The sequence below is a fragment of the Phaethon aethereus genome (genome assembly GCF_964289735.1).
Source record: "Phaethon aethereus genome assembly, chromosome: 15".
NCBI lineage: Eukaryota > Metazoa > Chordata > Aves > Phaethontiformes > Phaethontidae > Phaethon > Phaethon aethereus.
Window position 1 is genome coordinate 10,541,244 of NC_138591.1, and position 27,773 is coordinate 10,569,016.

A 27,773-nucleotide genomic window follows, 5' to 3' on the forward strand; every position below is an offset into this window, starting at 1 on the left:
CTAAATTCCATTTAGCTAAAGGACGAAAAAAATATTTAAAAAGTCAGAACACAAGCATCATGCTGCAGAGCGTAACACAAGATTCAAGTGTCCCATTCTCCTTTCCTCCTATCTAAGATGTTCTGTTCAAAGAAGCAGCAACATCTACCCAGACAGGCTCGGATGCTGGGCTCACATACAGCCAGCTAAGCGCAAAAATTAAGTATCATCATGTTTATATCACTTCCAGACCAAACCTGGCTCATGTTCAAGCAGCTCAGTGTTAGAAAGTGCTCAAACCTATCTCTGCCTGCCCCAACAGATGTGCTCTACATCAGCCTTCAGTATTTCCACTAGGAGATCCTACTCATACATTTTGCCCAGACATGGGATAACAAAATTTCAATCCTATTAAAAGCTCTGCATCAAAAGAGTATTAATCTACACAGAGATTCTCTTTAAATCAGTGGGCACCACATATGTTCTGCCACATATGTTCTTAAGTTCATCCATGGAAAGGTTCAAAGACCTAAGAATGAAATCACTGAGATCAGAAAGCATCTTACATTCTTAAGTTTGGAAGGGACGGATTTATTTCTGATCCCTAAGTTAGCCAGCTCTTTAAAAGAGACCACCTGAGGGCAGCTTGTATTTAATTTGAATGTAAACATTTTTCCAGTCTAAATAGACACCAAACTTCTGAGACATTCTGAGCTTCCTGTATCATTATCTTCTTAAGACATTTTTAACATCTGCAATTAGATATTCAAGTTATTTCAAATTCATTCATATCAAAACATATTCTCATACAGATTTTTCATTTATATCTGTAGATAACTGCAAGCACTATCTGTACTCTATACGAACCTCCCAATGCCGCAGTTATAGAGAGAAATGGCGCAAACACAACACTGCTGCTGAAGTTACCTGGCTTTTCTGGTGATAATACATAGCACTGAGAAATAAAATAGCTGCATTACAAAAAGAAACAGCTGAAAGTTTGGTCCAAAACAAACTAAATTATGCCCAATTCAAATGTTTCACGGGTGGGCACTGTTCTGACATTTAACCTGCTAGCAGCTCCTGCCTCCAGCATATAGGAGACAGCACTGGTATTTCAGTTCCTTACCTTATCATAGAGTGGAATCATGAAATACCCATTATTTGGAGCGCAATCTGTCTGGTATTTCAGAGTACCGTGTTTTGTATATAACTTAATCTAAAAGAAACAAACAAAAAAGACAAAGAGACATTTTAAAAGACGTGAGCAGAGCTGCAAGCAGACATTCTCTAACCAAGTGCCTTCAGACAGCAGCACCTGCGTGTCCCCAGGGGGTGGTAACAGGGAGAAGGTTTATTGCAAGAAGACTACAATCTGCCGGGCACTGCCGGCACCGAGTTCAGTCCCGGGCTCGGAAGAAAACGCCTGGAGAAGAACCCCGCTTCGACCGCAACCACGGTCACCTCAAGCGGCGGCCAGGGCACGCGGGCTGCGGTCACGCCGCGCAGCCAGGCCCCCGGGCCCAGCCCCTGCAGCCGGACAGCGGACAGGGTGAGCGGACCGCCAGGTGCCTTCCGCCAGCCGCGGCGGCGGCGCCCACCTCTATCAGGGAGTAGTTGATCTCCACGTCGGACTTGACGAAGCCGCCGCAGCCCACCACGATGTCCTCGGAGCCCCGCGCCAGGGCGCAGCAAAGCCGGCAAAGCAGCGCGGCCACCGCCCCGGCCCGCATCCCGCCGCCGCCGCCCTGACTCAGCGCCGCCCGCCGCGCTGCCGGAAGAGCCGAGACGGGCAGGGCCGGGCCGGCGGGTGCTGCCCCCTACCGGCTCGGCGGCCTGGGCCGCCAGCTCCCCACAGCGCGCTGCGCAGCCCGCCTCGGGGATCGCCCCGAGCCGTTCAAGGCGCCCCTGCCCCCGGCGAGGCGTCACGACGCCCCGCTGGCTACCCGCCTGCCCGCCGGGGCTGAGGCGACGGAGAGGCGCGGGAGGGCCCGGGCCCGGCCCCTGCCCCATCCCGCTGCCGGGGGGCTCCGCCTCGGCGCGCTGCTGCCGCCGGGCTGCACCAACCCAGAGGTGTCCCCGAGGAGCTCCCGGACGGACTTTGCCCGCTGCCCGCAGCCAGGACGGGGCTGCCCGGGGCTCCCGCCAGTTCCCCACACGCCCGGCGGCGGCAGCGGGGCTCTCGGCCGCTGCCCAGTGGGGAAACGTCGGTCCCGCCGGCGTCGAGGCGCGCCCCGGGGCACCGAGCGGAGGGTCCAGGGCCACAGGCGGGCCGCCCCCGCCCGCTCCGAGCCACGCCGCGCCGCCCGCCCCGTCCGGGGGCGCAATGGCGGCGGGCGCCGCGCTGTGCGGCTCCCGGGAAGACCCCGCCGGGCTCCGGGTGAGTGAGCGAGCGCGCGCGCCGCGGCACCTTCCCGGTGCCGGGCCGCCCCCTCAGGGGCCCTGTCAGAGCCCGGCCTGGGCCCAGCAGCCGCGGGAGCCAGCTGTGGCGGCGGCCAGCCCCGGCCCGGGAGCTGCGCGGGTTCCTCCTGCGTGGAGGCGGAGGGCCCCAGTACCCACGGACCCACCAGCCGGGCAGCAGTTGCCAGCGTAGTAAGCTGGCTGGCGCTGGCTGCTGCTGGCGTTACGGACTTTGCCTCCCAGCGACAAGTTTTCACGCAAGTATTGAGAACAGCCCGAGTCTTTATTAAGCTACAGTAAATTCGATGGGAGTGGCATGGGAGCGTGCAGGCGGGCTGCACTGCTGGATGGGTAATGAAATTAGTCCCTTTACTTTCTGAAGACAGTAGCTGCTGAATGACCCACTACAGAAATACCTTTAAAAGGGCTCTGAGTTCTTCAGTCCAGATTTGCGTAGATTTCCATCCTCAAGGTTGGTAAGGTCCCATAATAATTCGTGAGCCCTTATCTGCTTCCTCTTTTTATCAGGCGATTTCTTTCCCCTGGTCTTGCGTTGCCTCATATCCTCCATGTAGAGGACTCGAACCACCTCCACAAGCCGCTGAAGAAAAAATACCCTCGCCTGTTCATCTAGTTTGCTGTATTTTTAGTATTACTATGTTAGTAGATGAGATCCAACTATTTGTTCAGTCAAAAAAATTACAAATGGATTATAAATACAGCTGAGGAAATGCAGTTGTGATGCAGTTTATGCACTAGGACACTTCTTTCCTCCTAACCTGCATTTCACCAGTCATTCCCTACTGACTATTCTGATGGTTCCCAAATGCAGATAATCTTTTTCATTCCCAAATTACTTTTTCTCATTCCACATTCAATAACTTAATTTTCCTCTCTTTTTTTCCCCTCTTTAGTTGTGGTACATGATGTCCTTTCTTTGGTATCTTTCACTTTTCCAACCTTTTCCCCCCTCTCCCTTTCTACTTCCATTACCTCCAAAATGCTACTGCTGAATCCTCCCTCCTTCCCTCACCTGTGACACCTTACTATTCTCCAGCAGCTCCCCATTGCCAAATGTTTGTTACATTTGAAACCCTAAATCAAATTCCTCTGACATTATAGTAGATCTCGTTGTAGCATTAGTGACTTGCATTAGCTGGTGAAATTCTGCACACATTAGCTTTACCGTTTCACTTCTATGTCGATTCTGTGACAGGACTGGAACCAGACATGGTACACAAACACCCTGAGATTTACCTGGTGTTTTGAGAGTACAGTCATTGCTTGGATCCCCTGTGCCTATCTTTGGATCTGTTTTCCTTTCTACTACTTGTACCTTCGACACAAAAACAAAGGCTATATCAGGATGTCCCACATCTTCAAAACCAAAATGGTAAGGATGGACATTATCACAACTTTGATGCACAACTTAATTGTTCTAAATCATTAACCCTTTTCTGATGATCCATCTTTGTGTTTGCTTTGGCATTTACTGACTCAGGTAAAGTCAGGTCAGTATAAATCAAGTAAAGTTTAGGAAAAACTTCTCCCCTGTACTTCCATTCGCTTCCCTGCTACTTTCCATAATGATCTCTATCCCAAACCTGCCCGTCAACCTTTCCAGTCTTACCACCCAGGCTGCTTGGAGCATTCAGTTCAGTAGATCGTCCCATCACGATTTCAGTCCATTCCAACGTGTGTGTTTGCTGTCTCTGCCCCAGGTCCTTGGATTCATCCTGATAATACTGTGTTTTTCTAACATCTTCTTTGTACTCTGGGAAATAAGCCAAGGAATCCCACGGGCTCCAGCATTCTTCATTAGCCCTGCTGTGGTGGGAATCACAATGGTAACTATTCCTTTGTTTTGTCTGCGTGTAGCCCAGCTTAGCCCTCTTGTATTTCCCATGTTTCTTGGTATCTTTGAGCAGAGAGACAGCTGATGGGGAGTAGGAGGCTAGACACGGGCTTTGTGAGTTTCTGCTGTGTGACGCAGCAGGGGTTTGGAGCTGGGGCAGACCATTGGGTCTACAGCTACAGTAGAGAGCTCTGTGGGCAGAGTACACCTTGCAAGAGCCGAGGTAGCAGTAGTGTTTAGAAAGAGGTCTCACAACAACAAGACAAGATCTATTTTCTTATAACCACGCTATGTGATTTAATATGGTTTAGAATGAAATGGGACTTCCGTTCAATCTAAATGCCTATCCTTCCCTTCTGTAATTGCATCTTCATAGCCTTGATCATCCCAGCCTGTCGGCCCACTTGTAGTTTTATTACTTGCCCTTTCTGGAGAGACATTCTTTAGTGCAAAATTGCACATAATGCTTTTCAGTTTTTGCCTCTTGGCAACAATACTGCAGCTCTGAACATCCTGAAGTGTTTGGGCAAGAAATGAACTGATTTTTCTCTATTGTATCCATTAATTTGATGATAATGTTTGGCATTCCATTACCAGCTATTTATCTGAACAAATTTGTACTTCCTCACAGATCCTGGCCATGTTCCTTACCCAGGCGGAAAGAATGATGGGCATCCAGTCTTCAGGCATCCTGTTGATTTACTGGCTGCTCTCATTCCTGGCTGCAGTTGTGATGTTCAGTTCCAAAGTCCAACATGCCCTGGAAAGAGTAAGTGAAATCACGTATCTTTAATGTGCAGGGGTATGAAGTGACTAAACAATAGGGCTCTTTTTGCCTCATTGATTGTGAGGTGGAGAACCAAATTCCTCTCAAGATACATGCTGAGAAAAATGACTGATGACACTTTTCATCTCTGTCCATGTTATCGCCTTCAATGTAGACAGTGTGATTTTCTGAGAGCTGGGCAGACTTTATATATGAACATAAGCAAACTGAACATAAACACTGTCACTAAAAACTGGCCTTAAACCAGATTTTGTATCAGCATAAATTTGTTTATATATTACACATTTTTATTATTTGGGTATTTGTGATGAATGTTTATTTGTGGAGGAGTGCTGGCTGGGTTTACACATGAGAGACATTGTCAGTGGCCATTTTCCTCAGGCAAACAGTTGTACCTTTTCATCACAAAAGGAATAAACAAACATTTGTGTAATCTGTGTGTTTAAGTAATGGGGGAGAAACAGGCAGTCACTATACAAAAGACACTTGGGAACTTGCTTGTTCCTGCTGTGTTGAATGATACTCAGGCACTAGGCCTCTTGTAGAAATAACACTTTGCCACTTCTTGCCACCAAAATACAGTTCCAAAAATACTCAGACTTTTTCCTTGGTTTTTCTCTTTCTCATTCACAAAATTAATTAAAGAGCCTTTCATGGAGCCCCTTAGATATACCATTTGTAATAAAACCTCGCAGCTACTTTATTTTATCAACAGCTCATGTCACTAGGTGAACAAGGAACTTCCATCCCTCAGAGCACCCTAAGCTCCCTGAATAATGACGCAGTGGGGATGTCTGATTTGCCTAGAGTGCTATGAAACCTCACAATAAAACCATCACTGTAAATAACAAGTGTGTGCATTATTTAGCATTTTCTGATACTCCAGTTTCAGGAGTTATCTATTTAAGTAGGTCTACATAACTACAGTTTAAATAAATGCACCTCATGCTTCAAACCAAAACTGGGAGCTTATGGCTAGTAGAACATGAGAAGCCATCTTTCCCCACTGATTTCATGTGATTTCACATGAAAGTTCTTACCTCATTCTCAACAGTATTCTGTTTCTTAGGGCTTCCGGGAAGACCATTTCCGCCACGTTACAACTTACCTTTATGCTAGCCTCGTGCTAGGAGAACTTGTGTTATTCTGCTTAGTGGATCACCCTCCCTTCTTCTCTAAAGCTGTCAACAATCCTGTAAGTATAACGTAGCTTTTCATAATGCATTGTTTCATTGCTCAAACAGGAATTTAAATTTATGGGGATACATAGGAACATAAGTATCTGGGAGATGTAAGATGTATAAAGGCTGACAGCTTTAAAAGGTAACCAGAGAACTTTGTGGTAACAGTACTCTGTCTCTCTATGTACGTTTTGAAAAACTAAAAACCTCTTCTATCCATACTCATGTTTATTTTCACTGAAACCAGTAGATAGGGCTAATATTGCTTCCCTGCGCTCTCCTGTGCAGCAGTACGCTATCCAAGGTACGAGTATGGCAGACCTGTGTTTCAGAAAATAAATGTCTTTGGGTATGAAGAATGATACTCTTTGTTCCTCTGAGACATTACTCAAAGTCTAATTCTCCAAAGTCTCCCCAACCCACTGATCCTCCATGATACGTTTACACTGTCAGGGTCAGTGATGGGGAGGGAAGGGGGTAACTTTTTGATTGCTTTTCCTGGGGAAGCACAGAAGGGAATTATATTAATCATGCCCTTTTCTATATATAAATATCACCCATGTTTTTCCTCCCATCAGAATCAGTGTCCAGAAGCCAGCAGCTCTTTTCTTTCCAAAATCACATACTGGTGGTTCTCTGGGTAAGAAATACAGAAAAAGATGTGGTTTTGTTAGAATATCAGAAAAAAGTAGTAGCATAAGAGAGGGTATAGATGACAGACAGCAGAAAATATCTAAGCCCCCCGAGTTAGCTTATACAGTGAGGATTTAAATTCTTTCTCTGGGGACTGGAGATGTTCTCACAAGATCAAATTAGAAAAAGTTAACTTACTTTTCTCAAAGTAGTTCAAAACACAAAGTTATGATTCTAGAGCATTCTCTCCCCTCTTCCAACTACCCTTCCAGTGCCCTCCCAATCTTGAAACAGACCTCAGCAATTGCAAAAGATCACTGTACACCAACCACAGCCCGATCTACCTGCCAGACCTTCCTGTAACAAATGCTAGGCAAAGGGGAAATAGTGAATGAGGACACTGGCCCAGCCTGCTGCTGAGCATTGAGAAGGAAGATGATTACAGTCCTTAGACCTAATGTCCGCTATGATAAGGCCTCATCTGTGTTTCACTGAGCCACAGAATAAATTAAACTTAACTTTGTCCCTCACTGCCCAAGACTCAATTCTCAGTATGAACTAGAAATTAGGCCTTACTTGCAAATCCTCGTTATGTTGACAGAAGATAGCACAGGGATTTGAAGCAAAACAGCTGTTCCTGAACATTCATATTTGTTCCGGGACAGTCCCGAGTACTGTTTTATGTAAGTCCCTATGTGCTCACTGTGGTGCACTAACCTAAAGCCCATGTGTTTTGAAAATACTACACGCACAATAAACCCTTCCGTGCTTACATTACAGAAGTCTGTGTATTCTCCAGGCTTCTCTGGAAAGGCCACCAGCAGTCCTTGGGGGTGGATGACTTGTGGCCAGTGAGGAAAGACGACTCCTCTGAAGAAATTGTTGCCTGGGCTGAAAGACAGTGGAAGAAGTGTCATAGCAGAACCCAACAGTGAGTACTTGATCTAGAGAGTGTGTCATCCACTCAGCTGGGCATTTTCTCTCTTGCCTCTAGATGATATAAGCAAATGCACTCACAGGTGCTGGTGTGGCATGTCAGAACAGGCTTTAATGCCCTCCATTCCCCACAGAGGGCTAGACAGACTGCTTCAGCACATATTCAGGCTCCAAATGTAAGCTCTGCTAGGTGCTTCCTATCTGGACAAGGGAATGATTGAAAGATTCAATCCCACTGCATTATTTGTCCATTAAACAAGAAGAAAAAGATAGAGTCCATAAAATGATCCCGGTTACATGCTGCTATGAAAACTTGAGGGTGTTTACTCTTTGGTGGGTGAGCACTCAGTGAGTGAGCTCCTTTTGTGCAAAATCTGATTTCAAGCATTGAAATCTGCTGGAGAACATAATTCCATTCCTGGAAGCACAGAACTAAGTTTTTTGTGAGAGGGATCATTTGTAGATGAGCGTTTATACTGGACATGGCATGAGGCCCTGTATGAGATATTAATGATTTTTTGAAAGCACAAGATTCCCAAGCTTTCTCCGATTGTGGCTAGCTTTCTTGTCATTTCTTTCGTTAGAAAAATAGAGTCTGCTACATTTAAAAAGGGTCAGCAGAATGAAACTGGCATAGCAGAAGCTGAAGAGACAGAGGTTCTACTGCAATCACAGCACAGTCAGAGCAGACCCTTACTGAAAGTGTTTTGGAGCATGTTTGGAACCTACTTCCTTCTCAGCAGTGTCTGCTTAGTTATCTGTGATGTCTTCATGTTCTCCATCCCAAAGTTACTGAGGTATGTGCACATTTATAATGTATTTCTATCACATGTACGAGACTGCTGTGTGCATGAGCTCACACAGAGACGTGCATGCCAGCACTCACAGAGGTGGACACACAAGCACTTATCTTTTGAAATCTACTGCTGATGAAAAGAGCTGGATTATCATTTGTGCTAAGCCCACAGTCAACTCAGTGGGGAAAAAACCCCAAACAAAACCCTGTCTAAAACCGTGCACACTTTCTCCACTGCTGTATTCTAACTGTGGAAAAGACAGGCTGCACTGAGCCTTTTGACAACTTCGCTGGAACAGGAGTGAGTTATTTGATGGTTCTAGATATCACATCATCTGCACAGGCTGTCAGCCGCTTGCTGTAGTGTTAAGGCTCTGTGTTCCTTGGGTAATTATAGAGAGCACATCTGTGCATCCTACACATCTTAAATAGTTTCTTTAGTCAGCTGACATGCTGCTTTGTGGATTGTGCTGGTACAACACAAACCTGCATTACAGTATATTTTCAAGAGCAACATCACTTCTTAAGTCATTAAGAGAAGTTCTGGAAATGTCAATGACTTCCTTAGCTTATGGCTCCCAATTTGCATATTTCTGACAAATTCAAGAAATTCAGGAGTCATCCTTAACGCTGAAACTGAGATGTCCCCTGAGATGATGCTGAGATCAGAAATTGCTTCAAAACCAAGAGTGGCTAAATGCCAAAAATCAGGATATTATAAGACATAGGATACTTAGCATTTTTTCCAGTTCTTCTGCTATTTTACTGACAAACATCAGCCAGAGAGAATACAGAAAAAATCCCTGGTATTTCTGCATTTTTGTGTGTCTGATATTTAATCAGTTCTACATTGATTCATCAACTTTTTGCTCCTGTCTTGCAGCCTTTTCCTGAAGTTTATTGAAGATCAAGAAGCACCTACCTGGCATGGTTATTTCTATGCTTTCACTATGTTCCTTTTGGCTTGTCTCCAGACTCTGTTTGAACAACGATATATGTACATGTGCCTTGTTCTGGGGTTGAGACTGAAAACTGCAGTAACAGGGCTTGTGTACAGGAAGGTGAGTCTACTTTTGCAGTCTCATTTTTTTCTACCCCTACATTAGTAGGCATGACACTGTTGGTACACTGTCCTTAATATCAGGGTTGCTGTTATTAGAAACTACTCTTAGGATGTAATTCTGTGCTATATTAATTTCTGAACAGTATGTGGGAGGTATTTTAGTGCTTGTTCTTCAGCTCTTACCTCTGAAGGAAAAGCCAAGAAAAGGAGAGGAAAAAACAACATAAGCTTTCTTACGCTGTAGATTATGGTTGGGGAAAGGAGTAAATTATTCTTCTTAAAGTGAAGTCACATATCCCATGCAAAAGCGTGTCTTCAGTACCTAGGATTTGACATTTTCCTCCACCTCTTTTTTTCCTTTCTTTATACAAGAAAGCTGTTCCATTTTTGGACCAAAGCTGTTGTTCGATGACACCCTTCTTTTCTGCTCTACCCTGTCTAGATCCTAGTTATGTCAAATGCATCAAGGAAAGCAGCAACAGTAGGTGAAATTGTTAATCTGGTATCTGTTGATGTCCAAAAGCTAATGGATCTGATAATCTATTTTAATGGGACCTGGCTTGCTCCTATTCGGATTATCATCTGCTTTGTCTTCTTGTGGCAGGTAAAATATGATGATAGTACCTACCAGCCCCTTTCTATTCTACGAATCAAAAGGAAAAGGAGTTTTCAAAATTCTGCTTAGAGCTTTGCTGGTCTGAATAACATGAAATTGCACTGTTTTTCTTAGCTCTGTAGCATGGTGGATTCACTTTTCTTTTTAGAAGACATTTTTATTGGTATAGAATTCCTTTAATTCATTTTCTCACCTGTGGATTCAGCATTCAGCCTCTTGTAGGAAAGACTGTGAGTATGGTTATTCTGAGCTGACTTGAAACTTTTACCTCAGATTTTCCCGTCTCCTCTCTTTTCAACCAAAATGTGGTGGCCCAGTGCAGGCTGAGAGTCCAGTTCCAGCTCCTCAGCATGGTTACAGAACATAAAGGGGAATGATCTGAAATACCAACTTGACGTACTTCATCCTGAAGCCTGATCACCACAAGATCAGTGAAACAGTTTGAAGTTATATGACATTCAAAAAGAGTACTGGATACAGAGAATATTGTATGTATCAAGGAGCTTAGCAAGAAGAGAGCAAAACCTGAATTAGAAATAAAGGATGATAATCTAAAAGATCCTTTCCCCCCCTCAATTCGATGTATGGTATTTTCTCAGCAGGATAAAACCCTGTATTTTAGTCCCTGTTTTTGGCAGCACACCAAATGGAAGTATGAGTATTATAGAGACAGTTGATTCCCAGGAGCTTTCCAGAGGCCTTTGAGACCTTCCTTTGCTAACCAGAATGAACTGTGCCTTGTGCCTGGCAGGACACTATGATCTTAGAAAATTAATAGCCATGGTATAGACTGTTGAAAAATCATCATCCCTTTTCTAGTGACATTGAAAAGCTGAACATGGTTGCATGTAGTCAGAGCATAATTAACACTTTGCTAGTGTTCACAGACCATTTGTGTAAAGAATACTTTTCTCTGTGTATAGCAGCACTCGCCCCTCTAGCAAATGTAAGCTGTCTGTAGAGAGATGTAACTAAACCATGAGAAACAAGCTCTCTATTTTGATACACAAGTCATCATGAACCTTGGTATCCAGGAGCTGTCCCGAGAGTATGTGGCACAGTATAATGCTACCATTTCATCTCACTAGTTGATGTAAATTCAGACAAGCTGGGTTATTTAGTTTTTTGAGGGTTTGGGTTTGTTTTTTTAAACAAAACCTGGTTTTGTTTTGGGTCACTTACTTACGCCAGCCACAAGATGTCCTCCTTAACGCATCCAAGAACAGATGGGCAGACAGAAATTACTTGAATTGCCAGCATGCTTCTGGATCACTTTCAGCACTAGTCTAGTTCCTAAAAGGGAAGCAAATAAATTCAGCAGAGCATGATGACAGGAGTTACCCTGCCTGGAGAGTTAACAATCCACAGTGCTTAGGGAGCACAATTCCCAGGAAAGGCAAAGACAAGATTAAAGCCTTAACCACGAGGAATGTCCAGCAAAAATTCAAATAGAGGGAAAGTGAGCAAGCAGAATGGGAAACAGTCATTTCTAGTAATCACTAGAAGTTCTTCCTCTTTCATTTTCTCTCTTGGCAGCTTCTTGGGCCGTCTGCCTTGACTTCAGTTGCTGTATTCCTTTTTCTTTTGCCTCTGAATTTTGTGATCACCAAGAAGAGGAGTCAGTTTCAGGTACATTTTGCTTCATATAAATGAAGTGGTTTACTGACTTGAATTATGCTAGGATACTGCTTTCAAACCTAAGTTAAAGGCTGCCATGCTCTTCCAGGAAAGCATCAGATGGAACTGAAGGCTACTGATAATTACAGTAGACATGTTGAAAAAAAAAAAGAAAAAAGGAAAAAAAAAGGTAGTCAAGTGATGGCTTAATGTTGATTATTCATGCTGACCATGACTGTCTGAAGGAACATAGGATCTGAAGCCTGCAAAGCTGCTTCAAGTTCAGAGTAACCTCTTGCATGTTCAGTTTTTTACCTTGTTTGCCCACCTTTGTGTTTTTTATGTATTGCCAGTAAAAATAACACTGTGAAGATGAAAAACGAAGTATTACCCAGCCTGGAAGATTCATAAGCAAAGCAGTATACACAGCTCAACTGCAGGGAAATTTATTCAGAATTCAGAGGCAAGAATAAGGTGTTTCTTCAGAATAACTGAACATTCAATGATTTATTACAGGAGGCCCAGATGAAACATAAAGATGAGCGGGCCAAACTCACTAATGCCATTCTCAGTGACATTAAAGTAATCAAACTGTATGGCTGGGAGAAAACCTTCATGGAGAAAGTGCTTGGTACCCGGAAGCAAGAACTTCAGGCCCTAAAAAGATCTCAGATTCTCTTCTCAGCATCTCTGGCTTCTTTCCATTCATCAGCTTTCCTGGTGAGTGGTTCACCTTCCTACATAAAATATGCTATTACTTCCAATTCTCCTTGTACTTCTGTCTGGACAGATTTTTCCTGTGGGACAGCTAAAGAGAACATCTGCCCAGAGCAGTTGGGGGTCTCACAGGAGTTGCTGAGCCCCAGTGGAATCACCCACACAGACACTTATGCTGTCGTAACAATTCCATGGACAAGTTGCCTAGTCTGGCAATGTGCTCTAGGCAGACTGAGCCTGCTTTGCAAGAACCACCTGGAGATGTCCAGCAAGACAGCGTTCATGGCACAGTCAGTAGCTGCACAAGCCACTTTCACACTTGCTGTTGCAGCTCAGCCATATGTTTTCAGTGGGAAACGGCTCTGCTTTCACCTTGCTGTGATTGCAGCAACAAAAATTCCTTAAAGCAGAACAAATGCCAAATGATCAGACTTGGTTTTGTCATTAACTCACAAGACCTTGCCTATGATATTTGCGGGATGGGTACCATGTATATAGGTGATAGCCTGGATTTGACTAAATAGGTTCTAGAGTCTTTAGGAAGGGGCCTGTCACCCTTGAACCATTCTTCTCCCTGTCTGAAGCAAATGGTTTGTTTTTCCTTTGCTCCCTTTCAGATTGCATTTGTCATGTTTGCTGTCTACACCCTGGTGGATAACACACATGTCCTGGATGCTCAGAAGGCCTTTGTAGCTTTAACACTGATCAACATTCTCAACACTGCGCACTCTTTCCTGCCATTCTCCATAAACGCTGCTGTCCAGGTTAATTGCAGGCTAGGATCCTTTTTCTTTGGCCATAAGTGTTTTTTTTACATACCACCATTAACAGGTAAAGGTAGGGATTTCTTCGGGCTTTGAACATCAGGGCTAGCTATACAGTTGCTGTGGTGAAGCAGTGACGTGCAAGGACTTGCACCTAAGGGTACTTTGTAGTACTGTTTTTCAGAAAGGCTCCACGTATTGACAAAACAGTCACCAAGAACAACTCGTAAGTCTTTCAAGGCGAATCACAAGTACCATTAGATCTCAGAGGTGCTTCCAGTTCTGTTTTTAATCACAGAAATCAGAACAGATGGAGCAAGATCTCCATGGGAGATCAATGGAAACGCTGCTAGCCCAGGCCAGAGAAAAGCAAGTCATTGTCCAGTAAGAAACTGGGAAACTGCACTTCTCTCTTGCACCTTAAGATGACTGTCACAACTCTTCATGTACAGAAGCAATCACTGGAAAGACTTCATGATGAATTGGAGAAAAAAAGCACCAATTTCAGTGTGTGAACAGAAGAGAAAATACAGGGAATATAGAGTTTTTGCTAAGCTAAGTGGAAATAAAGGCAGTTAACATAAGGAAGAGTTGCATTTGTCCGTCTAAGCCTACAGCATCTGCAACATAGCACTTAGTCAGCAGTCTAAGTGGGTCATCAAGTTGAGTCTTCACTTTGGGTTTTAGCTGCCTTTCTATTTTAAATCTTACTCTTTTGTGTGTTTCTTCATTTCAGGCCAAAGTTTCTTTAAACCGCTTAGCAGCTTTTCTGAGTCTAGAAGAACTGAATCCTGAGAGCTCAAGCAGAAACACTTCTGACTGTGGTAAGCTTTTGTGTTAGCATTATTGTCTTCTAAGAGGAGTAGCTCCCATTGTTCAGCTTCCACTCTTAGGGTGCCTACTATAGTCAAGATAAAAATGTCTGCTGCTTCACTGTCACTCTCTCTCTCAGGTCTATTTATTTCTAAACATGAGATCTAATCTGGTAATTAACCCCTTTTCATACTTAGTGTTTATTTTATGTAATATAAATACACACTGTCACATAAACAGGGATGTTTCTATACCTACCGTTGAATTTACAATGTTCTATTTCTCCTCATATTTCAGTACAGGCAAGTATCACCATAAGAAATGGGACTTTTTGCTGGAGCAAAGAAACTTCTTGTCTTAGAAGGTACAGACTTACCCTTAGTTATCTCAGCTCTGTAGGACAGGGTGGGTGCTGAATGAACTAATTCCTCAGGGCCTAAGTGAAACCAGTATGGCATATCTACAGGCTTTTGAGTTTGCTTTGATGTTGAATTCTGAAAATTGTAAAGTCAGAAAAAATGTAATTTTGCCTTTATGCCTGAGACCACATAAATGGGAAGGTGCCTGTATCTGGATGTTGCTTAATATATAGAGTTTTCTTGCACAAATATGAAATTACAGTAATTTAAGTCTAAAAAGTAGAATTGATGGTATGCAGATATTATACATGATATCACTACATGCTTATTTTAAAAGGCATTGCAGTTTTAGGGAATAAACAGTATTGAAAAGTACTGATGCTCAGGAATGTTTTATATCCAGTGCTTTGGGCTAGGCTATCTCCAGAGTGGGGACCTGGGTCTTGGATCTGGATTTGAAACTCAGATGGGGATGAAGACTTTCTGTTTGGAGGCATCTTTGAAGGGATGGCTCCTGTTCTGCTGCAAAAAGTCAGCATGACAGGAAGAGTAACCCTGTGCAACTGAGGCCTCAAGTATGAAATTAGGGGGTTTAGTTTTTATTGCTACAAAACAATAGCAAGAATTTTGGTCATTTTGTTTTCAGAAAGTGTATTTAAAAGGTGATAAGAGACTAATCTTTTCTCTATAGGATAGATCTTACTGTGCCCCAAGGCTCCTTGCTTGCTGTAGTTGGCCAGGTGGGTGCTGGAAAGTCCTCCTTGCTGTCAGCGTTACTTGGTGAGCTGGAGAGGACGGATGGCTGTGTGACAATGAAGGTAGATTTTCCCCTGAGCGTTTTCTTCTAATTAGGCTGTCTTCAGGAACAGTAAGGTATTAACCAAGGCATCAGGTACTTAGTGAAAACCCATCTACTGTTGAATTTTAACAAAAGCTGTATGTAGCAGCCTGCATTTAATTATCTGAAGGTGCTTAAGACCTCTGGATGAGCCTGGCCCTTGGGAATGGGAACAGGACTTCAAAGATCCAGTTACATTTCCTACTCTGACAGTGAGCGGAAGTGGCATTCTGATAAGGTGCGACACGTACTTGCACCTCAGTTTCCTCTTCTATGAGATAGCGAAAGTGCAGACTCACTATTTTGCAAAGCCCTCTGAGACCTGCCAATGGCAAAGATCATTCCAGATTTCTGTAAAGCTAATGGGGAGAGTTTTTCTTCAAAAACCTGTGCCCACAGTGTCAAGTTGAGCTTATGAAAAAGATAGTTAATGTTCTTCCACTTCCATTTTTCTAGGGTACTGCAGCTTATGTTCCCCAGCAAGCTTGGATACAAAATGCCTCAGTGGAAGATAATATTCTCTTTGGGAAAGAGATGGATGAAACATGGTTCAATAGAGTGATAGATGCTTGTGCACTGCAACCTGATTTGAAGACCTTCCCTGCAGGGCAGAAGAGCGAAATAGGAGAGAAGGTACTGGCTTAGGTTTATATTTTGTCCAACTTTTCCATGAGTAGCTACAACTTTGGGTGTCCTGCTTAAAACAGCTACAAAAGGACTAAACTTGCAGGAGGCAGGTTCTCAATAATTTCTGAAAAGTTAGGCCATGATTTAGTAGGATCTGAAGACCACATCCTGACAGTTAAGATGCCCAAGACAAAAAAAAAAAAAATCAACAAACCCAGGTCATTCTTGGGTCCTTTTTTATAGGAGAGTGGAGTTGCTCAAGAGAATCCGCATCTGCATCTCAAGAGCCCTCTTTGGAGGGAGGAAGGGAGGGAGATGCTCTGATTTAAAAATAAGGAAGTTCTAAAACCTCAAAGCCAAGAGTTGGCAAATATGCTGTAGCTTTGAAATAAACAGTGTCAATACATTTTTACAGGGAATAAATATATCTGGAGGGCAGAAGCAAAGAGTGAACCTTGCTCGTGCTGTGTACCAGAAGGCTTCGATTTACCTTCTAGATGACCCCCTCTCAGCTGTTGATGCCCATGTTGGACAGCACATTTTTGAACATGTCCTTGGACCCAACAGCTTACTGAAGGACAAGGTGTGTTATAAATCCTGAACTGTAAAAGATTGCAAAGTGTACCTAATTATCAGGGCCCCCGAAACGTTTCCAGTAGGGTGAGTTACTCACTTTATCAAAGGCTCCCAAGTTCTTTTTTTGCTAGTGACAGCAGGTGTACTACTGTTAACAACAGTGGAAGTGGAATGGGTAACCTCTGCAGTCCACACAGCATGTGGAAGTCCTGCAATGAATCTCACCTAGGAGGAGGAAGACTGATAAGTTACGCTCTCCTGAAAGACTGTCTTTATCCTCATGCCAAACCACATGCCTACTTCCAGCCTTACTTCTACAGCAAGTTTATAGTTCTTGGGTCTTCTGTTGACATTATCCTTCTCCCTTTTTGAAATTTACTTCTAGTGTAGTTAGGAAGAGCTGCCCAATGTCTAATTCTATCAGTTTTGAATAATTCAGTGGTGCCATTATAGTCCTCATCACCCAAATGTTCATCACTTAAATTTCAGTCTTCAAATCCATCTTAAACACTTCTCTTCTGTTCTTTTTTTGCATTGGTTGCATTTTGTTATTCCTTGGTATTTCTCTGCTGTCAAGCAATCTGGATAATAAATGTGGTTACATGAGAAGGGATGCTAGGGCAGCTCTCTGTATTTCACAGTATAAGTTGCCTACAAACCTTGATTCAATTTCACGTTGTAGAAGGAAAATAGGTAATTTCTTTCATTAGAAAGTCCAATTAAAACAGACATGTCTGATTACAAATATCTTTCTCTTAATGTGCACATTGCTTGCAAGTATCAGAATATAATTATTGTATTGAAACAGAAAGGCTGGCAAAGAAAACAGGTATCAGACTTAAGCAGTACTCAAAGAGCTTGATTGTATATTAGAACTATAAAACATGCCAATTTGTTATCTAGGGAAAAAATTACTTTTCTTATGTCCTTTCCTACATGTAACTATCTGTGCAAATATGCTCCGAAATTTAAATGAAAAGGGGCTGCACTCTTAACTCCATTTGGGTTGATGAAGTTTTCAGACACAAATTTGAGTCTAAAATATCGATATCAGTGACAGTAAGTGTGACATACTTTTCAATTAACATCATTCTACTTAAGAGCCTGAGAGGAATCAACAACATGGAACTGGTCAGTGAGCCAAGCAAAGGGTCCTCTTACACACAGGGTGCTGGCCTGGAACTTCAGGCTTCAGTTCCCATCCTCACACTTTTATGCTGTGTGTGACACAAAGCAAGCTGATTCAGCCCTCCACTCCCGAATTCTGCTCTTTCACAATGGGCACAAAGCTGTCCTACAAAGATAAACTTCATCAAAGAGACAGTCAGAAGCGATAGGAATAAATAACAAAAATATCTCCAGGTTAGTAAAAATCACAGCTCACACTGACTACCTGTCTGTCTTCAGAAGACAGCAGACTGCAACAGCTCAAGTGAGCCCGGAAACATCAGAACAATTCTAACTGTTCCCTCTCTATTCAAGCAGACTCGTGTGCTGGCAACTCACACAATCAACATTTTGCCTCAAGTGGACAACATTGTTTTTCTGGTGGACGGAACGATCTCAGAAATTGGTTCCTACCAAGAACTTGTACAGAGAAATGGGGCCTTTGCAGAATTTCTTCATTCACGCATTACTGCAGAAGAGAAGGCAGACACTGGTTTCCCAGGTAACCCAAATGAGTTGGAATCATTCTTCCTAGGGCTATCAGTCAATTGTTTCCTTAATATGACACTTAACATAAAAGAACTGGGGGAAAGGGGGAAAGAAGGGAGGTCTGCTGCTGTTCACAGTTGGGAAGAGGGAAAAAGGGAATAAAACTGGAAAAGCCAGTCTTACGTTTGTTTTATTATGGACATTTAAAGCCGAGATCCAGTCACAGTAAGCTGTCGCTTTGTGTGGGGAAAAATATGCCTGTCAAATTAGCTGACTCATTATCTCAGAATTGGTTCTTGAATAAACAGTTCCATCTTAGTAGACAACAATCATGCAGTAAACAAATTACCCACTGTATGTGCTTCAAAAGCCTCACCTTGGTACTTCTACCCTTAGAAACAATTCTTTGTAATGAATTTTTCCTCCGTATTACCAGTCTCTCAAAGGCTATACAGGACAAAACAGTATTCTAAAGCATTTAGAAAAAAAAACCCAAACAACATTTATTTCACAGCTATAGGAGACACCAAAGGCACCATCACCGCTAGATATGGTCCATCACAGGAGAAGCTCTTTAGGTAAGCTTAAAGCTGTCTCAGACACTGAAGAACTTGCTCCAAAAGCCCACACAAGCCTATGTGGAGGCTCTTAGTGAGTATGATGCAGGTTTGGGATTGATCTGTAAATTAATAATAAGAGCAAACAAACAAAACTCAAGAATAGGTAAGAAACTGCTCTTGAATGTGGAGGTTGACTAACATTTTCTCCATATTTCACGAGGAGCCAGAATTTGTTCCAGAGCTCACGTTTGGTTGCTGTAAACTTCCCAGTGGTGCTTGAAGGTCTGACTCCTTTCAGACCAGCCACAGTTAGTGAATGCTTAAAGCCTCTGTTTGTTAATAGCTTGACAGAGCCCAGTCCCTGTAATAAATATGGACAATGGTCTGGGTCACTCTGGAGGATCCCAAAAACTTCAGCCCTCAAAGCAGGCATGAATATAGGAGTATATATACTATATATAGGAGTATATATAGGGTAAAGAGATCCAGCTTTAAAATACTCATTGCTTTGTCTAAAAATTGAAAGGATTTTTGTTTTCTTTATGAAGCGACAATTCAGTCTGTGCTCTGGGAAGGGAAACCATTCCTGTAAGTCAAGACTGTACCACTGCTGCAGCCACCAAAGGAAAATTAACCAAGGGAGAGAAAACTCAGCATGGCAGGGTAAGCACAGCACCTTCCTGTAAAGGCAAAGACACATACCATGGGTTTATCATGGACCCACTCACGGCAGGCAGGTCAGCTCAGTGCCCAAGTTAAACCAGTGCAACTCCAGGGAAGTCATCTGAGCTGTACAAGTTTGCCCTATAATTGAAAGTCATTTAAGCATTATTTTACACAGTACCTTCTATGCAAACTCTACCTCCCTGGGTGCCCCGATCTAAGTACTGGCTCCAAAATAGGAATAATGCAGGCACATTGCAGAGGAATTATGATCACTTGAGAAGAGAGATCCTGATTCAAGAGTTGACCTGAAGGAGGAAAGCACTGAGGCAACCAGGGTGAGGTGGTGGTAAGGGACAGAAGATGACAGATTACAAGGGACTTGTAATCTTGAGTCTATCCACAAACTTTTGAGCCTGGTGGGAAGGGGCAAAGAGACATATCACTGTTCTCATCTGGCCCAAGGGAAGCACCTCAAAAAGCTGAGGCAAGGAGGGTACTGTGAAAGGAAAGCAGCAGACATGGGATTCCAGCTAGGATGAGTCCAGTATGGATGAGGTGTGTATTCAGGGCACACTGTAGAAGCAGTAAAATGTGGGGAGGAAACAAATACCAGAGGCTACACACTGGTACTGAGAAGTCTGACACCGCCAAAGAGGGGCTGCTCTTCCCCTAGGGTAGCACAGCATTGGCCAGACTGGGATTCTCCTCACCTCTGCTGACCCACAGTTGTTCACACAAGCCATCAGCGGGATACACGATAGTTCTCACTCACACTGACAACAAATGAAAACCATAAGGAAAGCCTTACTTGCATTCCAGTAGTAACACGAGTCTATTGCAGTAATATTCATCAGTTGATAATAATTACTCATTAACACCATGGATTTATTTAAATGTGGCTTCATTAGTCATCCATGAGGAAAACAAAATAAGAATTAACATGGTTGCTATGGCCCATGACATATAACCAAGTAGGTATGCTATAATAAATCATTCCTGTTCAGGAGCTGCTTTTCCTTGCTAACAAGCTTGATCCTCCCAACATCCCCTCCTATCTTCCCCCAATTGTTTCACTCTAGGTCAATACTTCGATTTATGCAGCCTACCTGAAGGCAATAGGTTTACCACTGTGTGTGTACATCATTCTGTTGTTCACATGTCAGCAAGCCGTGTCATTTTCTCGTGGTTACTGGCTCAGCATGTGGACAGATGACCCTGTTCACAATGGGACACAACAGCACACAGAGCTGAGAATCGGAGTCTTTGGTGCACTAGGAGTCATTCAAGGTTTGTTTAACTTACCTAATTCTGCTCTCTATTTCCATCTCCCTTTCCCATATCCAGGATGTTTTCTCAGAATATAAATAAGTGCATACCCATGGGCTCTTAGCCTCCTAGGCTTTTGGCACCAGCCCAAAAGGTTTGGCATAGAACCTAAAACTACAGGCTTTGACGCAGAGAGGATTTTTAAGAGATCTGAACAATATTTCCAGTGTTACTGCCTGAAATTCTACTTCATGGTATGCTAGAAGTGTTCTCCAGTGCCCTTCAGCAGACCATGATGAATAGTGTCTTCCTCTATATTTCCTGCTGGAACTAAATGACCTCAGCCCCTAAAAAACATCAGCAATGGAAGAACTACAACATCATTATTTTTCTGTCCCGCCTCCTTTTATTCAACATCTTCAGTGTATCTTTCTTCCTCTTATATCCCTTTCCATTCCTCCAATATAAATTAATCATATCAAAGTGCAAGCGGTAGGTCTTCTCCATGCTGAATTAAATCTTGGTTTAGGTCTTCTGAGTGTAGAGAGAGGGAAAAAGAGGAACTTGTGGACTTCTACATTTCTTTAAATCTTTCTCTTTAAAAATAGCCACAATTCTTTCGGTCACTCTTTAGAAAACAAATAAATAAATCACTTGTTTTAGGACAGAAATCAAATTTGGAAGAAATCTCATCCCAAGTGACAAAAGATTGAGAAAGTTTTGAACAAGTTGAAAAGAGTGGGAAGGGTTGGGTACCCTTCTGTGCTAACAGTGAATCTGTAGGCAGGAAACCTAAGACTTCCAGTCAAGCTCATTTTGTGAAGAATAAAGAATTTATCCTGCGTGTTTAAGTTGCTGTATCCGTGCGGCCCAGCAAACTTGCTTAGAGGGTCTTGCGCCCCTCTGTAACTACCCTACAGAAAGGGCAGTCCTGCAGCTCTGAGGCTTGGCTTAATTGCTACCAAAGGGAAAGTGAGCTCCTTTCACTAGTACAGCATTTACAGTATGAAGTGAAAATCATGATTGCGCAAAGGTGAACTCCAAGGTTTTGTTCAGACCTACTAATAATTTTTTTTTATTACAGCCCTTGGCAGATTTGCCTCCACAGCAGCAGTCCTTCTGGGTGGCGTGTTAGCATCACACAAGCTGTTTCTGCAGTTGCTGAGGAATGTTGCAAGATCCCCAATGGTCTTCTTTGAGCAAACACCCATTGGAAGCTTGCTGAACCGCTTCTCCAGAGAAATGGATGCTATTGATTCTGTCATCCCTGACAAGCTGAAGTCTTTGCTGGGATTCTTGTTCAACTTGCTGGAGATCTACCTCGTGATTATAGTGGCTACACCAAGGGCAGCAATGGCCATAGTGCCCTTGACTGTTCTTTATGCTGCATTCCAGGTAAGAGCTCAGAGACACATAGACAGGAGAGGCTGAAGCAGCATGGCCATGCCCCTACAGAAAGTCTCCTTCCATTTCTTCGGAGTGGAGACACTCAGAAGCTAGTTTCATCATCTTGAATTGCATCTGAACAAGAGTAATATTAGTGGCTCTTCCCATCACCCCAGAGACCTCACAAAGAGGCTTGTGCATTTCTGATGTCCAGATCAAATCCCACCTTGTCTTCATTAGTGTAAATGCAATCATATTAAGATCAAAAGCATTTTTCCTTTCCTTCAGAATTCCTACAGTGCTTTTTAATATATCCATGTATGCCATGCAGCTCTCCCATTGGGCTCTGAAACCTCACACACTTTGCCAGCTAAGACTGAACACGAGGAAGGGCAAGTAAGGCTACAAGTACGCCTCTTCTCCATCAAGCAAAGGGCTGGTCTACAGGAGGTGTGAGTTTAGATGCTTTGCAAGTTCAGAGTACCCTGACATCTTTTCATTAACTAGCCATGGGGTTATTCTCAGTGAAGATAGGACACAGCACAGGCAGAAACATTACCTCACCTTTTAAGGACATCTCCTACCCGCACATTAGGTTTTATAACACTAGGATAGTACATACTATTGCACTTGTTGAGCTCTTCCCAAGTTTTCTGTGGAGCACCTCCATGGAGGTATAAACCTTCTAATCGGTTCCCCTTCCATTTCCCCTTGTACCAGCATTTCTATGTCATCACCTCCTGCCAGCTGAGACGCATAGAGGCTGCCAGCAGGTCACCAATCTACTCCCACATTTCAGAAACTTTCCAAGGGAGCAGCATCATCCGTGCTTACAAGGACCAGTGGAGGTTTATTTTGAAGAACAATTTTCTAGTGGATGAGAATCAGCGAATATGCTTCCCTGGAGCAGTTGCTGACAGGTACAAATCTGCAGTGTAAAGAAAATGATAGTTTATTCCCATGGCCTTGGTGAGTGGAGATGGCTTGGGTGGAGGTACACAGATGAGACAGTGGCACACAGTGTTTTGGGGGCAGGGTAGCCTCTTTCATTATCACCTGCACTGTGCCCTTCTCTGGCAACGTGCCTCTCACACAACCAATATGCCCCCATCTCTGTTGTGGGGCTAGGCACATGCATGTGCTGACATACAGCGGGAGGTATCACTTGGTGTCCAAAATGCAAGAAGCTGTAGTACATGCCTGGTGAGGCCCATCATCATGTGCCAGAGTGGATGAGGCCTGTGGTATATGCAAGAACCCATCAGACAATAGAGCCATCAGCCACCAGTCATGAAACAGGTGAGGAGTACCAGAAAGAATGAGAGATGTTACACCAACTCATCCAAGAAGCTGTGCGCTGGCTGCTGTCATCCAACAGGCCTTGGAGAACATTCTAACAGAGACCATAAGCCAACCAGTTTGGACAGACTGGAGCCATTAACAAGCTACAAGGTGGCTGCATAGGAGTAACCAGGGCCTGACAACAGCTTTGTTGAGCACCCTGTACCCCAGCAGCCCCACAAGTGTTTTCCAAAGTCAGAGATACTGTTGAGAGAAAGGAAGAGGGCACCCAGCAACAGCCCTGTACTCTCCTCCTCTTGCAGGTGGCTTGCTACAAACCTGGAGTTTCTAGGCAATGGCATTGTGTTGTTTGCAGCACTATTTGCAGCAATGGGCAGAACACATCTTAGCCCAGGAACTGCTGGCTTCTCCATTTCATATGCTCTTCAGGTAACTCAGCATTGAAGTAATACCATGCTTGCCTTTCATCAAAAAGCAACTTGCTTTTTAATATCTGCTACCATTTTAATTTCTAAGAAATTATGAACTATTTCTGTGGCTTTCTAGATGCCTTCTCCTACCAAACCCTGCTGTCATTGCTGAAACCCAGAGCATCTGGAGCACATGGCCACTTAGAGAGAATGAACCTGATAAACATATGCACCAGCTATCTTTGTCCTCCTGCATGTGAACTCATACTTAAGTCATTGTTCAGTTGCTTTGGGCAACTGAAGCATAGTCTTCAGTGGCTGTCTTATCTGCTTGTAGACTAGTTACACAACAACCTAAGAAACAGTCATACTATCTCTTAGCACTCAACTCAGTAGCACTTCATTCTCTATAAACTTGCTGAGAAGAAGCTATGAGGGGAGCTGGCTAGGCTCTTTACAAATTTTCACAAGGATCCATGGTTATTTTTTAGCCATTTAAGGGATCATTTCTCAAGTAATTAGCTGATGAGGAGGTCTTAAACACCAAGCACCAGGTACCTTGCAAGCTTACCTCAAGACTTATTTTATCTCCCCAAATGCTTTTGTTTCTTTCTGTCAGATAACTGGTGTTCTGAACTGGATGGTGCGCTCCTGGACAGAAGTAGAGAACAACATTGTTTCTGTGGAGAGAGTGAGAGAATACTTGAGGACTCCTAAGGAGGTAGCTAACCAACTACTGACCTTCTGTTGCACCTGGACAACCCCCCTAATTTTCCCCATCTAAAAGGCCAGTTATGTTTCCTTTAAAAGAACTGCAGCGTTTGTTTTTTATCCAAGTGACTAGGCTTGTTTTATAACCTCTGATCATCGTTGTAAGAGAGTTAAGCATTAGATTGTCATTAAAATAGCTTCACTTGGTAACACTCATGGAATGAGCCATATTTTCTGCCCATATTTGGAGTATGTATTTATTGTGCGAATTCAGATGCAACTCTCTGATAACTGATGGCTGCTAGATAGCCTTTTAGCCACTAAAAGTCTCCAGTGCGATCACTTTTGTTTTGTAATCATTAAAATTATTTCTCCATATGTTGACCTGAGATCCTACTAAGGGAGACTTTCACAGTCCTGTTTACAGGGGCATGCAAATCTTTCTTATTGAACCACTCAATGTCAGAACTCTGCCACACAAATAAATGTTTATCCCCATTTCCAGTTAAGATGATTGGCATCTTTGCACAAAGTAAAAAGGCAACATTTGCAATATGATAGCTAGAGGCCTATTTCTCTTTTGGAAACAGTAAACAGACCAGGGGAATTTGGCACAGATTCTTCATAAGCTTCCTATTTCAGTATGGCCTCTTGATTTGGTAATTTAAGTCAGCTTTATACATTGCTGTTTGTTTCCATCTCTTTAGGCACCCTGGACTCTGAACAGCAAACTCCAGGGTCAAGTTTGTCTCACTGAAGGAAGAATTGAATTTAGAAACTATAGTTTGCGATACAGGCCAAATCTGGAGTTAGCACTGAAGCATGTCAATCTAACCATCAATGGGCAAGAGAAGGTAAGCAAAGCCACTCATTTCAGAAAAGCTGCAAAGCATGAACAGTGTTTTGCAGTGATGAGATCTGGGCAGATACAGTCCCTGCCCTGCACCGAGATACAGTAACTTGTACACGTGAAAGCTGCAGTAAGTTAGGAGCCCTTTTCTATCACACTGCACACCTCTTCTAGTACAAAGTAGTGTTTCCAGGATTGCTGCATACAATAGACATTCTTCTGGGTGAAATTTCATTTCACAGGTTAGCAGTTACAGCAAAGAAATTTCACTTTCTAAACCTAGTGCCACAACAAGACCCTACTCTAGCTGCTAGGTCTTGTAGCTATTCTTCCCATACAAAATAATTGCAAATTATAAATTATTCCCTTTAAGAATTTATTGCTAGGCTACACGAATCTTGAACAGGCCTGAAGACTTGATCCATGCAAAGCTGTGTCTCTTCAAAACACCAAGAGGAACTACATGACAGGTCTGTCCAACTGTGGAGAATGATCAACATCAAAACCAAAAGCTTTCCATTGCGCTTTACAGATTGGCATAACTGGAAGAACAGGAGCTGGGAAATCTACTCTTGCTGTGGGATTGCTGCGATTAGTGGAAGCTGCAGAAGGAGCAATCCTAATTGATGGACTAGATATTGCTCAACTAGGTCTCCATGACCTCAGAACCAAGATAACTGTTGTTCCCCAGGTAAGAAATTAATTTCCAAAATGCTTCCGCAGTGTTTTAAGTCTTAACACCTGGGAAGGGTTCATAAAGATTCTGTGAGAGGAGACATCCAGAGATTTCAAAGTTGGATTAGAGGTTACTACCTCTATGCCATGCTAGTCTCCCATTCAATATAATATTAGTCACAGATTTACACCCGGGGGAAAAACGGAGAGCTCATTTTTATAATTAATTTCAGGGGTTGTTTGTACTGTCTCTGTGCTCAGGATCCAGTTTTGTTTTCTGGCTCTCTAAGAATGAATCTCGACCCATTAAACCGATACACTGATGCAGACATCTGGACAGCTTTGGAACTGACTCAGCTCAAGAACTTTGTTGCAGATTTGCCAGATCAGTTGGAATATAAATGCACTGACCAAGGGGAAAACCTAAGGTACCTTACCTGCAGAGAGACAGTGGCAGGGCAGTGCCAGTCCGTGGGCTAGGAGACCATAGAGCTAGTGGGACAAGGAATCTAATTCATTTAAAAAAAAAAAAATTAATAGTGCCCAGACAGCAAATTGCTGCATTATTGTCCTGTTTGGCAGCGTGAAATCAAATCATAAGACACCAAGTGGAAGACCTTTGAAACTTAGTCATTGTGGTGGCTTGTGTTTGTGCAGTACTTAACACACTGGAATCCTGTTCCAAGTGCTCATCTCCTCCATGCTACAGTAATACACTCCCTTCATTCCCTTAGGTTGTTTCATGCTGTTACCTGCAGTGCCACCAGCCTCAATCACCCTTTCAGGGAAAGGGAACAGTTATCACCTTTTCATTCCTATGTTCAAATTAATCACGTATTCTGACCCCAGGAGAAAGTGACTACTGCTCTCAGTTTACCATCCCTCTTCTTACTTGCAGCACTGGTCAGAAACAGCTGGTTTGTCTGGCCAGAGCACTTCTTCGGAAAGCCAAAATCCTCATTCTAGATGAGGCGACAGCAGCAGTAGATTTAGAAACCGATCTTCAGATTCAGTCCACCCTGAGGGCTCAGTTCAAAGACAGCACAGTGTTAACAATAGCTCACCGGATAAGCACCGTCATGGACTGCGACAGGTAATATCTTCAGCCACTTTCCTAAGGAGGAAGGAAGACACAGGCAACCTGCATGAACTAGACAAACCAGTGTTAGTGAACAGCAATTTCATTTCTTTTTCTTATTTGACTCTCAAAGCTTTGCTTTTTAGAGACTGTAGGAGCTATCTTATATCAGCTAGGCACCAACAGGTTAATCGAAGATCATTTATTCCCACATGATGCATTTCATGCTGTGTCATACCCCTTTTCCCCCCGCCACTGACAGCAAAGCCATGGCTACAGCTCTTTGCTTCATCTTAAAATCATGAAGCGAAAATACACATTCATAAATCTTACTCCAGTCTCAGTTGCCACAAAACTCTTAGCACTCAGTACTTGAACAGAAACCTACTTCTATCCTATAGCCGTTTCCCAGCTGAAAAGCTGCTGGAAAGCTTGGTTGAATAACAAGCAAGTACTGAAATTTGTTTTAGAAATAAGTAGAAATAACTAAGTTTATTACAGCTGCTGGTGTATCCCCAAGCTTACGCTTCTCTTTTAATGTTCACAGGATTTTAGTCTTGGAAAATGGTCGGATAGCTGAATTTGATACTCTGGAACACTTAATAGCTCAGAAGGGACTGTTCTACAGACTGATGGAAGAATCAGGCCTTGCATGA

The 27,773-nt window shown here is 43.2% G+C and overlaps 2 protein-coding genes across 2 annotated transcripts in view; one reads left to right on the forward strand and one right to left on the reverse strand.

The window, feature by feature from the left end:
- The window catches only part of LOC309410526 (BOS complex subunit NOMO1), a gene marked incomplete at its 5' end in the record, with an annotated part of 28,180 nt that extends 26,468 nt beyond the window's left edge, over positions 1-1,712 (reverse strand). Inside the window, 2 exons of the mRNA XM_082006939.1 lie at positions 1,109-1,198; positions 1,581-1,712. Of these exons, the coding sequence (XP_081863065.1) occupies positions 1,109-1,198; positions 1,581-1,712 (222 nt within the window). The remainder of the gene's footprint in view (positions 1-1,108; positions 1,199-1,580) is intronic.
- Positions 1,713-2,305: 593 nt separating this feature from the next.
- On the forward strand, positions 2,306-27,773 carry ABCC6 (ATP binding cassette subfamily C member 6; the record flags this gene model as incomplete). The annotated part of the gene is made up of 31 exons (XM_082006775.1): positions 2,306-2,359; positions 3,596-3,772; positions 4,101-4,226; positions 4,866-5,003; positions 6,091-6,216; positions 6,781-6,842; positions 7,635-7,766; positions 8,356-8,568; positions 9,451-9,628; positions 10,073-10,234; positions 11,783-11,875; positions 12,380-12,583; positions 13,198-13,344; positions 14,081-14,178; positions 14,465-14,521; positions 15,208-15,334; positions 15,811-15,987; positions 16,397-16,564; positions 18,043-18,226; positions 18,728-18,791; positions 19,322-19,436; positions 20,519-20,726; positions 21,790-22,100; positions 22,812-23,011; positions 23,696-23,822; positions 24,423-24,524; positions 25,222-25,368; positions 25,897-26,055; positions 26,301-26,467; positions 26,938-27,132; positions 27,665-27,773. The coding sequence occupies 31 exons, from the start codon at positions 2,306-2,308 to the stop codon at positions 27,771-27,773; spliced, it is 4,527 nt and encodes a 1,508-aa protein (XP_081862901.1).